Source organism: Medicago truncatula, chromosome 7 (assembly GCF_003473485.1).
Source record: "Medicago truncatula cultivar Jemalong A17 chromosome 7, MtrunA17r5.0-ANR, whole genome shotgun sequence".
Taxonomy (NCBI): Eukaryota; Viridiplantae; Streptophyta; class Magnoliopsida; order Fabales; family Fabaceae; genus Medicago; species Medicago truncatula.
Genome location: NC_053048.1, coordinates 49,459,449 through 49,472,756, shown reverse-complemented (window position 1 = coordinate 49,472,756; position 13,308 = coordinate 49,459,449). Strand labels below are relative to the sequence as shown.

Here is a 13,308-nt window from a genome sequence, read left to right as displayed (position 1 = left end):
CACAGCAAGCATAAATTAAACTTTTGGATTAGTGAAATCACAAATTAAGCTAATGATACGTGAAGGAACATCATCTAGTGTCCCAAATACAAGACAGAAAAGAATCAACAATAAATAAGGGACTAAAACACGCTTTAGAACCCTACTCCTAGGAACAATGTAAAGGATCAAGCAACATGCTTGTTCCATCTCTTCCTAGAAATTAAGAATCAGAAATCAACCTAAAAATCCAAACTAACAAACCACACATCAAATCAGTTTTCTTCAACAACACAAAGAGCATCTAATTATTCCATTTTCATTGCAATAACCACACTTAACCGTTTTCTTTTGCTTCTCATCCAAAACCTTACAACTTCCATTACATTCCTTACACATCACAAACCTCAAACTTCCACACCCTTCACAAACTCCTAATGCCCTTGGAATCCCTTCCAAAAGAACACCTAATTTTTCTTCATCTTCCAATTTCATAATTTCATCCACTCCTCCAACAAACCTTCCCTTCACAAACACAACAGGAACTTGAACTTGTTTCATTCCCATAAGCTTCCTTAATTCCTCCTTAAACCCAGAATCCATTGACACATCGCGCTCACGCAAACACACACAATACGATTCAATGATCGATCGAACTTTGTTACAATCCTCAAATGTCTTTCTGATTCCTCTCAATGTGGTTGTGTAGATTACAACAGAATTTTCTCCTCCCGGAGGACACTTGTTCTCAAACAAGTTCAAAAGGGCAATTGAATCGAGAGATTTTCTCGCTCTTCGTGTTTTCGGTGTTGCAAAAACAATTCTCTTGATTTGTTCTTCCTCTTCTGAAAGTTCCTTTTCATAGGATGCAATAATCTCTGGATCAAACAAAGGACTAGGAACAGAACCAGGACTTTTTCTCACACTCTCATTCCCAAAACTGTTTCTTCTTGCAGAAAATGGAGACCCTTTCAAATTCTTAGGAGAAGAATTTGTGGTAGATTTCAAAATTCCCTTAGGACTATAATCCAAACGTCTAACACCACCTCTTACCATATTAGTAACTTGAACCTTATTCTCTTTCCCCAATGGCTTCTTAAGTGTAGATTTTGGAGACCCATATTGACTAAGAAACTTCAATGGACTTCTTGTGTCAGAAGCCATAAACCCACGAAGAAAAGGTGCGGACTTTGGGCTTTTCTTGGGAAAATTTGAAATGGGTACCCCTTCTTCAAGACCCTCCATGAGTTCCCAAGCATTGATGTTGAAGACAGTTTCTGGGTCTTTGTGGGGTGGTGATGGGTTTGATTTGGGTTCTGTTTTTGACTCTGTTTGTGTCTCTGTTTCTGAAACAATGGAATTGGATGAGTCATTGTTGTTGCTGTTGTTGTCTAACTTGAGTGCTCCATAGGTTGAGGAAGTGAGAGAAACAACATGGTTAATGTAAGGATTTTTTTCTTGGTTGATTTCTTTTTTGATGTGTTTAGAGGAAACGCAACCCATGGATGAACAAACTCTCTTGTGTTGTGTTCTTTCTCTCTCTAAAACTGTGTCTTAATGTTTGTTTGTTACTTTTATTAAGGTTGATTTTGACAACGGCTATTCTTACCTATGTCCTAACCGTTACCTTGTTTGCAACGGGCCCCAACGGTCGAAAAAATTCGAATCTTTTCTAAAGTGAAATGAATTTTTTCGGTTAAACAAAAAAGTCCTCGTGAAATGTTGTTTTGTGTCTTGTTTCTTTTGTCAGTTAAACACTTTGAGATCTCAACAAGTACTCCACTCCATATTGCCCTTGAAACACCATTCAAAGTGATCGAGAATTGGGATCTAAATATTATATGCCTTAACCTTTAATTTATCAAATAAAATATTTAAAAAATGCTTTAAACATAATATTTAATTAACTATTGTAATAATTTAGGAATGATATACAATATATGCAAGTTTGAACTCTATATTTGTCTCTATCCTTTAAACACTTCTTGTTCTTGTTCGTGACAAATATTTAATCCTATTTGTTACAACTTAGTTTGACTATTGAGACAATATTTAGTCCTAGTTGTTACAACTTAGTTTGACTATTGAAATATTTTATGTGGAATTCCAAGTTTGAATCTGGGTTACCACATTTTGCCCTCCTCGATGTGTTATTTATTTAGTATGTGTGGCTACTAGGTCAATTAGATAAACAAAATTATAAACACTTTGACTTTTTTTTATAAAATAAAAATTGACTTTTGAATTATAGATTCGAGCAAACAAGCCAAATCTAACAAGCTCGATCGAATTGCTCGTAAACATGAAAGGAATCAAACTTAAGCTAAAGAAGAGGTTTGTATCGAATTTAAGTCAAATTTTGAATTTAAGTAAAATAAGTGTCATAGTTTTACCGTTATGCGAATAGCGCACCCGGTCATATTTTACTCTTAAGCAAAATATGCAATTCTAAAGAAACTATGTACCGCTGGGACTACAACCCAGGAAATGATGTTCGGAGGAAGAAATATGGAGAACTAGTGGATGATTTCAATCAAATCCCGTATCTGTTGAACTTCTAATTATCTCAATGATATCTTTTGCCACTACTCTTCTTATTTTCGAGCCAACATGAAACGGTGGATGATTTCATGTACTATATGGTAATAAATAAGAAATCCAGTAATGTGTTAAGCTGCATAACTTCCAAACAGGAAGCACTTTGTTGCTCTAAGTATTGTGTTCATGGCATGACAACTTGGTGTTGAAAGAGATTGCTGCAGAGTGAATATAGTAGCAGAGCTTGTGGTTCTAAATGTGTTTTTATCTCTTTATATCAAATTGGTGCAATTTTGACTTTCCATCATAAGGTTAGAGCCTCAATTTCTTATGCCCAAAAAGAGTTACAAACTAGAATAAAAAAGAAAACATTTCACACTGAAACAACAATTCATTATTTATCAATTTTACAGTCTTAATACTAGTACTACTTTACAAATTTTCTATCAGTTCCGAATTCCGCAAAGTAGTGTTGTCTCTTTGCCACTGTGCTGTCAAATTTTGCAAATTAGTGAACCAAACACATTAATGTAGCAATTATAATAGACAAATATATTACACAGTTCATTTTCGGCCCTTACTGGTTTGTTCAATGACTCAAGTGAGCATCTATATTCTTTCTTAGTCCAACTTTTCTATAGTGATCAAATGAACAATTTAAAATTAAACCACATGATTTAGGAGGTTTCTTTCAATCAAAAGGAGGGTTTCAAAACGATGATATTGTACTATATCAATGAGATAGCAAAAAGTAAAAACTCCCAAATCCATCATAGAACAAAATTCAGTTCTCTCTAACATTATCTATGAAAATCTCTGTTCCATATCACCGAAAGTCCAAAAACACTAAAATTACAATGTATCACGACCATATAAAAGCATAAGATGCGAAAAACCAGACCAAGTAACAGGCTATTCCAAGCCTTGATTGCCCAACCACTGCATAGAATTAGAAAATACCAACTTAAGTGGTCCAGCATGCCGAAAATCATCAACATCACATGCACAAAATGCTGCCTGTTAAAGGACAGGTAAAGATTCAGTTTATCAATCAAGCGACTCAATAAAGAAACGACACAACATAAATGAGTAGCATCCTTCTTATTTGAATTCCAAAGTGGCATAGGGGCAGTATAGAGGGGAGATGATACTTGTAAGAAAAATCGAATTTAGTAACAGTGACATCATTTGAAATAAAGAGTCTAGTCTATCATCTGAAGAAAAACACTTACGCTTACTATAGGCCGTTTACAGACACAACCAAAAACTCGTTGGAAGTTAGAGTCAGGTGGTTATTTGAAAAGAACAATATAAGGCACAACACAATAGAGTTATGAGGAAACTACATTGGGAGACTGGTGAAGTAGATTGGGGAATTCATACAGGCCATCCAGTCCAAGACCTCGTATGAACCCGGATATTTTACATCACATAAATCAGAGTGGAACTCAAATTAACTAGTGGTCTTTGGCTATTTTACTGAAATTGGTAAGATTTTTAATAATAAAGGGGTTATGACGAATATTAATTGATTTGAACTAAGTCATCAAGCTTGAACAAGATCAGTTTATTAATTTGGATTTTGGATGCAAAAGACAAAATAAACCAGGAAACTGAACAAAATGGTATGCTATTGCTGGCAGAATGTAACAAGATCAGTTTATTAATTTGGATTTTGGATGCAAAAGACAATAAACCAGGAAACTAAACAAAATGGTATGCATATTGCTGGCAGAATGTAATGACAGATCAAATATAGATCTGTTGCTCATCAGATTATAAAGTAAACCAAAGATCATTCTTTTCATTGATATAGAAATCAGATTCGTTTGCAAATGAAAAGAGACTAAACATTCGAAGTAAAATTCATAAAGCAAGATCAAATGATTTCTTAATTTACTTAACAATAATTGTGCAAATACCTCTTGACAAGGGACTTTGTATACAAGGTAATATCTCAAGAACCACAATCATATACCTCTTGGTGAAAACAAGAAAAACAATTAATTAATTATTCCTCCAATTGGAAGAATGTTTTCCTTGTATATTATTACCCGAGCAGTAGGACCCCCTCCTTTATAACCAAGCCCCTCAATCATCTTGGTACTTAAATCAAGCCAAGCTAGTTCTCCATCTTTTCTAATGAAGAATATTTCTCCTTTCATCCCCACTTCGATAGGACGCTCAACACAATGCAACGGTCCAACAATGACGAGTTTGGTCCATGATTCCTTGATAGCAAGTTCACCCAAAATTGATATGTGAAAAAAGCCGTCTTTTCATGAAATGAGATCAAGGCAATGGACTCGTTTAACACAACCAAGTTTATCCACGATTCTCCAACATAGAAACAACCATCTAAGTCTGAGGGTATAGGTGTGGTGAAGAATACATCATTGCTCAAGTCAAATGATACCAAACATGGTCCAGATGGACTATCATGCCCTTGCAAAGATTCATAGTCATCTTCACACAACCAATGACACACTCCATCCATGTAGACTTGGGTGCCCTCAATACATTCCAAAGAATAAGGCATGTCAACATCAAGTTTCCTCCACGGGTTACTTCTTAGACTATATATCTCCCATAAGGAGTCTAAAGAGATATCTTTCAATAAAGAGTCTAAAAATATATTGTTCACTCGTCCATGGGTGTTACATACAAAACATACATAACGAATGACCTTATAGTCATCTGTAACACTGTCATAACCAAATCCATGAAGATAAGACAAAACATCAATATACTAACTAAATCCTCACCAGCATCCGAGATAGACGACTCAACTAACTCAACAAGACTGAGAGGAATGAATTTGATTGCTTGGGTAGATGGATTCCACAATACAATTTTGCCATAATTATCATATTCATGGAGACAGAGTGTGCCATTAATACTACCAAAACCAAAAATACGAAAATCAAATGGATGTGCAGATGGATTTGAGTAATCTAATTTGACCTTATTCTCGAACCTCTGACCAGAAAGAAAATATAAAACTTCCTGATGGGGTTCATAAACCTTTAGGATTAGAGATGATTGGTCATAATAAGAACAAGAATGCAAATTAGAAAAGAAATTATCTCGGAACATGTTCATGAAATGATGGTTTTCAGATAAGAGAGACCACAATTTACGAACACATTCAAATCGCTTAAAAGATTTAAGAGGTAATTTTGATATAATGGAGAATGTTATATCATCGTGAATATAATTGCTCACATTTTCATTAGTTGCAATCGCTGTTGTGTTCTCCATCGAACCACAAAGATGCGGTAGAATGAGAGAGTGAAAATAACCACTAACCTGCGAGGGAATGAGAAATTTTGAGAGAGGGAAGAAAGGGTTTAGAACTTCAGATTCATTTTTGCGTATTTTCTTCCTCGAGTAGGTCGGTAGCGATTGTCTCGCGTGTTACACGAATAAATTTTACATATTTTTTAACTTTTAAAATTTTCAATTGTGATACTCTATTTTTGTATAAAATAATCTCATCATTGATTTTAAGATAAAGTAATAAACAGTTTGGATGTCTTCTTAAGCTTAATTCTAGAGCACCCCTTTTATTCATTTTAAAAAAAAGACAAATTTCTTATCGATAGGTTACTAGCGTCCTTGTTAAGTAAGTTATACTCACACATATAATTATGAATATTGTATATTAACCATAAAAAGTCCCGATATATGTTTCGACTTTTTTTCATTAGCATTAAACATGCAATATAGTAAAATACTAATAAAAATGTATTGCAATATAGATTAACGTATTGTTAAAAAAAAAAAAATACAACACAATTTTTTCCCCCTCCATTTGAAACAAATTTCTTGTTGTTATTGATAGGGATAATTTGTTTGGTAGGTCCATTTAACCCCTTTTTATTTTTTGCGGGAGGCATTGAGATTTTGAATTCGTGAACTTTCGTCACCGTTCAGCATTTGCTGGTTCAGAAATGCCACTGGTATCATCATCAATCATATGTACTACTATGTCTCTTTTTGTGGAATGAATTAAGTGATTTCCAGTAAAATAAATGAACTAAGACATTCAATTTCAAAGGACCTCGTTTTTTGCGTAAAAAAAAAACCTCATTTTTGTAATGTCTTCAATATTCACATGTTGGAATATATTCTTCTTGCACAATGGAATTTTTTATCATCCAGTATTTCTGTGTACGCACATCAAATATAATCTCTTATACATAGACGCAATAAAATTCATGACAGTTCATAATAGTTTCTTTCTTAAGCAGGAACGATATCGTATATGATATTCCAGCCTAATGAATTCTCATACAGAAGATACATTACAACAATAGCAAAATCAACCACCCCGGGCTTCTCTCCTTGTGGCATCGTGCAATAGTTCGATGTCCACCCCTTCTGGCGGCAATTGCACGTATCTCACCACCGATCCTCTGATGAAGCAGTTCCTTACAGAAAGCTGACATCAAACAATACGTTACTGACTAATCCATAACAAAAATAGAATCAAATCTGAAGCTAGTTAGGTCAATCAAATTAAGAGTCAAATATAATAAAATCAACCGGAAAATAACATACAGTTTGCCCTTTATAAGTGCATAAGGTAATACGAGGGTTTGATAAATTTGGGTATATTTTAGCTAATTCTACTGTTCAGCTCTCTCAAACTCCAAGATCATTTCTACAAACCTTTTGCAAATATCCTTGTAACATCCCTTGTTTATCTATTCTATGATAGCAGCATACCTAGGTTTTTATCCTTTACTCTATGTACATATCAAACTCACGATGTTGATATCTCCTTTTTTTTTTTTTTGGTCAAGTAGCCTAGTGGCTAGAGCTCACACAACTTAATTGTGGAGAAGTGGAGTGTCCGGGATTCGAACCCCGGCTCCTGCATATAATATGCAATATCCCTACCAACTGAGCTAAGCTCACGGGGATTGTTGATATCTCCTTTTAATGGCATTCCAAAATAACCTATAGTTCAGGGCCATAAGACTTAAAAATTGTGGGGCATTCCATTCAAACACAAAGCCATTAATTGAATATAAACAAGCTCAAACAAGGCTGTCAAGATTCCTTGTTTACTTGTAGGGTCGTGCAATCCCACATAGAGGATTGTTACATAGAAAAGATTGGGTGGAATCTCCATGGAGACTTGTAGGAACAGTGAGATCGTTATAGTTTTGTGAGACAAGTGACAGGTTAAGCTGCAGTACAACTCGTGATAATGACACAAAGCCAGTGACAACATTGCTTCATCTGACTCTGTTTCTCATTTATCAACTTCTATCTGCCTATCTCTGTCCATCAACCTCTATCCATGTCTCCCAACCCATTGTCTTTCTCTCCTCTCTGAACCTCTCTTACTCTGTCTCATCTACCTGAAACTTTTGTTTTTCTTCTTTTTTAACTGAAGTTCTTTATTTTAGACGCAATTGTTGAGACTTTGTTCCAGACCTTTCAAACACATTCCTTCTCAGGCTCCTATTTGAACTATTTTTTTTTTTTTTTAAGGAACTAAACTTTTATTGTAATGCACATTTTTTCTTTTCATGAAGACTATCAAATATATAATATAATATTCATCATACCATAACTATAAATAAATAAATATCAAAATTCTTAAATTTTGTTTATATAATTATAGGTATTAATTAGTTATATTATCATAATTTTTTATATGATCTTACTATTCATGATATGCTCCTTTCATTTGATATTTTACCTTCATTACGATCCTACATAAGATGAAAACCAGAATTTGGAAAGCCTTACTCCAAAATCCAAATATACTTCTCAATTTCAAATTCTCTTCAAGAAATAAGTTATAATGACCGTTTCAATGTCTCCCTATTCATGAACAATTAGGATAACAGAAATAGGAAAGATGAACATTAGTAGGCTCACTCAGGACCACAAATTTCCCCTACTATTATTGCTATAATTGTACCGATTTACTGATTATCCAACTCTGTTTAAATGTGGATGAAGTAAAAAATATCGCCTCCTTGAATAAAACTTTTAAGACATAGAGTAACATTTAGCACAGATAAAAATAACGAAAGCAACTTGTCAGTGGCAAACATTCTCACATATACATTCAATCTACATCCATTTCATATTAACAGATGAACATACATGTAGAAGAAGAGTAATAAAGCAACATACCAAACATGAAAACGAGAAACCTAATGTTGACCCCAAAAACCTAATGCAGATTTTAAACAAGAACCCTGAACCCCTCCTCTTGCTCACATGGAAACAGAAACCTAATGCAGATCATAAGCTAAATATCTCTAAAAGTCATTACTAGTGTTAGGAATTGAAGAATAGTAAAAATAACACAATCTGATTCATGTGAAGGTCAAGGCAAAATTCCTACAAAAACAATAATTCCAAACAGCATGGTACCATGAGAGACATAGTTCTGCTTATTTTTAGCTTTATGAAAAAATGGCATTTAAAAATCCCCTAGATTTTTAAACAGAAAAATCCCCTTTCCTTCCTCTGCAGTTTTTCTTTCTTCAAACACTAGCATACTTTATTAAGTATTTTTTTTTCTCAATTCACAATATAACCAAGATCTACAGCAACATTAAAATTTCAAAATTAACCAATAAATAAGCACATAAGGTGCACCAAAACAAAATTTTCTGGTGGTTACATCTCAGTCTTATGCTCTTACTATCATCTTAGCCTCTTGTATTCCTACCTCCTAACACCTTCTCAAACAACAAACAACCCTAAAACAAAATTAAATTTAAGAATACAAAAAATAAAAAACCTATTTTATTGAGCTATAGAGAAAGCTGACAAAATGACACAAATACCAAATATCCAAATTTAAATTTTGAATATTTGTTCTTCAAAATATAAATTTGCTTGATTGACATGCTAGAAAGGGAAATCATGCATCAACGGATTTGGCCAGCAAAATTAATGCACAAAAGTAAAGGTTATCAAACAATATCAGCATATCTACAACCTTTAACAATAGCAAAAACTTCAATAGAAATCAATAATGGTGTCCTTGCTTATTGTGCACGTGTGGTTGTCCTTGCCTAGTAGCATACTTAATTAGAAATGAACAGTTCAAAATAGCATTTTTGGAATATTTCAACAGCAATGCTTTAAATAATGGAAAACCCATCTTTCTTAATCCATTAGTAATTAGCAGAATATGAGTTTTTGAATGTAGAGATGATCTGAATATCACTTTTCATAACCATTTCATGTTTAAATTTTGAGTTTGGCTGAACCGAAGCTTTGAGCTACGTTTTTCATCTTTGAGCTCAGTTTTATCCTCAATGATATTCGAACATAATTTTAAAATTGATAAATTTAAATCCCCAACCTTACTTATGAGTTTATCACATAGTAATTCAAAATCAATACACTGCACAAATCTATATATTATATAGTAGTTTTAGACTACACTATCAAGGTAAAATAGGACATTCTCAATATGTAATTGCATCACCTCTGTTAGGGTTTTTATATTGGGCTTAACTCATCCTTACAAAATTGGCTAGTAAGGTGAGGGTGACTCTATTTATAAACTCTAGTCGGTGATTATCTTTAATCTACATGGGACTTGGTTTTTCCAATACACCCCATCACACCCAACACTAATGTGTTTGGTGCATATACGTAAATGGTGGGTGGCCTGATCAATGGGCTCTAATACCATATTAGGGTTTTATACTGAGCCTAACTCATCCTTACAAAACCGGTTTGCAAGGTGAGGGATGTCTCTCTTTATAAACTCTAGTCGGACCTTATCTTTAATTTATGGGGGACTTGGTTTTTCCAATAGCCCCTACAATGATTTAGCGTTCATGCCTTCGAATTGAAACACATGGCAACTATACCAACCAGCAACAAATTGTTAGAAGGTGAACTATTGGTTCATCTAATTGAGAGAATTGTATTGATCTGAATCTATATTTTCATATTTCTGAATTGATTACAATAAAAAATAGTAGCAATAAACCCTAGAGAGAGAGAGAAAGATACCATGTGAGGGTACTTGTCTTGATCAACAACACGAGTATTTTCGAGCTTGATGTTGAGGTATTGGTCAACAGAATGTAATGTGCCTCTGATGGCTAAATCGTTCTTGAGTTCTACCGTAACTTCTCTTCCCACCAAATCTTTGAAGTATGAGAAGAACAACTACATACAAAAACAAATTACTGAAATGAAAAATCAGAAAGCACGGAGAAGAAACAGAGAATGGGAAAAGGTTACCATTTTTCTGCGGCGAAATAACCCTAGATGTTTTGTATGTAGCGGTGAACTCTAAACGCCAATATTTCACTCCGAGAGCTTCAGTTTCTTAACGTCTGTATGGTAATGGAACTGGAATTGCGATTTTAATTGGGTAAGGCTCTGTTTGGCAAATATAAGTTTAAGTTAAGAATTAAGATGACGTAGGAGTATACTATAATAATAATTGTTTAATTTCATAATTCAGTCAGTTTTTTTTTTTGGGTACAGAATTAAGTAAGTTTTTCTTCTTAAAAATAAAACAAAATTTGATTTTAATCTCTATAAAAAATAGAATGAGATGTTTTTACCCTTCCAAAATTTTATATTTCGTTATTATTCTCTGATGGACATAATTTTGACATGCTATTTATATTTTGTTCTCTCAAAAAAAAAAAATATATTTCGTGAACATAATAATATAGACACTACATGAACGGAAATAATAACAAGACATTTTTTAGCAGAAAAATGTCATTGTAAACAAAAACAATTTTTTTCCCGCGTGAAAACAATTCATTTTATTTGTTAGGAATAAAATCAAAATTCACTGTATTATTATTAACTTTTAAATGTCAAAATGAAATATATTAACCAAATCAAGATAATTCTTCGATTTTAAGGTGTACCAAATTAAGATAATTCTCCAACTTTCTTTGTAGCATGCTCAGCCATTACTAGAACTTTTAGTTTTACCTGCAGAGTTTTGTGTAAATTTCGCAGGAAACACATTTTCTGCAGATTTTGCCAAGGATTTAGGTTCCTAGGAGAGGTAATACCATAGAATTTTAGAATGCGTATGAAAGATATATCCGTAGAAAATGTGAAATTATTCGTAGAAAAGAAGTAACGTTTTGCGATAAATTTTTTGCCCAGACCCTATAAAATTTCTGATTCACCACTTACCGTTGCCAATTTATTATTAATTAAATAATGTAACCTGTTGAATCTAACATTAAGTGGAACTCCTTCCACCACGCATCCCTCCAAAAATATTCACTAAATCATAAAAAATTCACTATAGTTTTATGGATGAAAAACTTATTTAATCCTTAATTTTAAATATATTTTATTTTATTTATAAAATTGACAACTTCATATGTCGTCGATCTTATTTAAATCGACAATTCTGGATGATATTATTACTATTTTGACAACAATTTTTTTTATTATTCATTCCTTCTCGATGGGCAATTGTTGCATAGATTTTTAGGCATAACTTGAGTGCTCTTCAAGGTTTGATAAGAACTTTTGACAGGTTTCTCCATCGAAATTGGAGATAATATTGAGGTTTATTTCTATATTTTATTTTTTGTCATTCTAACCCAAAAAAAAAAGTTTGATCCTTCTCAGATTTTATTATTCTGCATAATGGTATTTTATTTTTCTCCGGAAAACTCATCTTATGCTGTTTTATATCAAAGGTGAGTTAGATATATTTTTGATTTAATTTAATGCATCGTCGGTGTAAAGTTACTTTACATTTTTTTTGAAAATACATGAATGGTCATATTATTAATTGATGTGACGATAAATGATTGAATTTATGTGTAAAATAATTTTACATTGTGTATATTAATTAAAGTTTATACTTTTTGGCTTGAATTTCATTAATGAATTCCATGGGTGCCGTTAAGAAAGAAAATTGTTCCATGGGTCTTCTCAATTCCTTGGCTTGTTTAAAGATTGCAAGTTAATACTCAATATCCACGAAGAAATTGTTTTCCACAACAAAAATAAAACTATGAAGAAATCGTTAAAAAATGATAGGCTCGTAGTTTTCGTAAGAAATGTTAGAGCTCTGCAAAATGGTTAAACATTGTTTCGTGGTGTTAATAAGTTAGTTTATAGCTTGTTGAACTAACTTACAAGTTTGTTTGATCAAATAAAACATGTTTGACAACAAACAAGCTTATTTTATGAAGAAATCATTACAAAAAGATGAAGAACTTGTATGGAGCGAGCTTTAAAAAAAAATTTTGTATGGAGCGCAAGTGTATAGTTTTCTTTGTTTGCGTCTGAACATTATAAGTTAGTGGAGGTAGTATCATTTTACAAATGGTTTAACCAGAATAAATTAAAATACGAAGGTTATAAATAGAAGAAAATATGAAAAACTGTAAAATCGAACACCAATTCAAATAATTTTCTTATGAAAAGCTATAAACAAGTTTATAAGTTAGTTCAATAAGCTATAAACTAACTTATTTTAGTGTAAAATGTCATTCAAAAAAGAGCGTTGCAATACACAGCAAAAAGAAAAAGGTTTAATTGCACTTTTGGCCCTCTATATTTCAAGAAGTTGCGATTTTGGCCCCCTAACTAATTAAAATACAAAAGAGCCCCCTATGTATTGGATTTTTGGCAGTTTTGGCCCCCTAACTAATTAAAATACAAAACAGCCCCCTATGTATTGGATCTTTGACAGTTTTGGCCCCCTAGACCAATTTTGACTCGGTCAACGCTGACATGACACTTCAAAGCCGCCACATGTGCATTGTTTTAATTAAAAATTAAAAAAAAACCACATAT

At 33.0% G+C, this 13,308-nt stretch overlaps 2 protein-coding genes and 1 long non-coding RNA gene across 3 annotated transcripts; all 3 read right to left on the bottom strand.

The window, feature by feature from the left end:
- Window positions 1–1,566, bottom strand: LOC11436365 (uncharacterized protein At3g28850). The gene has a single exon (XM_003625785.4). The coding sequence runs from the start codon at window positions 1,480–1,482 to the stop codon at window positions 265–267; it is 1,218 nt and encodes a 405-aa protein (XP_003625833.1). The 5' UTR covers window positions 1,483–1,566; the 3' UTR covers window positions 1–264.
- A 1,693-nt stretch (window positions 1,567–3,259) lies between these two features.
- Window positions 3,260–5,965, bottom strand: LOC11434776 (uncharacterized). The gene is made up of 2 exons (XR_003006800.2): window positions 4,440–5,965; window positions 3,260–3,534 (listed from the first exon to the last, which is right to left on the bottom strand). It is a non-coding gene; the product is annotated as an uncharacterized lncRNA (long non-coding RNA).
- Window positions 5,966–6,635: 670 nt separating this feature from the next.
- Window positions 6,636–10,919, bottom strand: LOC11442020 (sm-like protein LSM2). Its single transcript, XM_003625783.4, has 3 exons — window positions 10,759–10,919; window positions 10,525–10,683; window positions 6,636–6,961 (listed from the first exon to the last, which is right to left on the bottom strand). The coding sequence occupies exons 1-3, from the start codon at window positions 10,759–10,761 to the stop codon at window positions 6,842–6,844; spliced, it is 282 nt and encodes a 93-aa protein (XP_003625831.1). The 5' UTR covers window positions 10,762–10,919; the 3' UTR covers window positions 6,636–6,841.
- Between the last annotated feature and the right edge of the window lie 2,389 nt (window positions 10,920–13,308).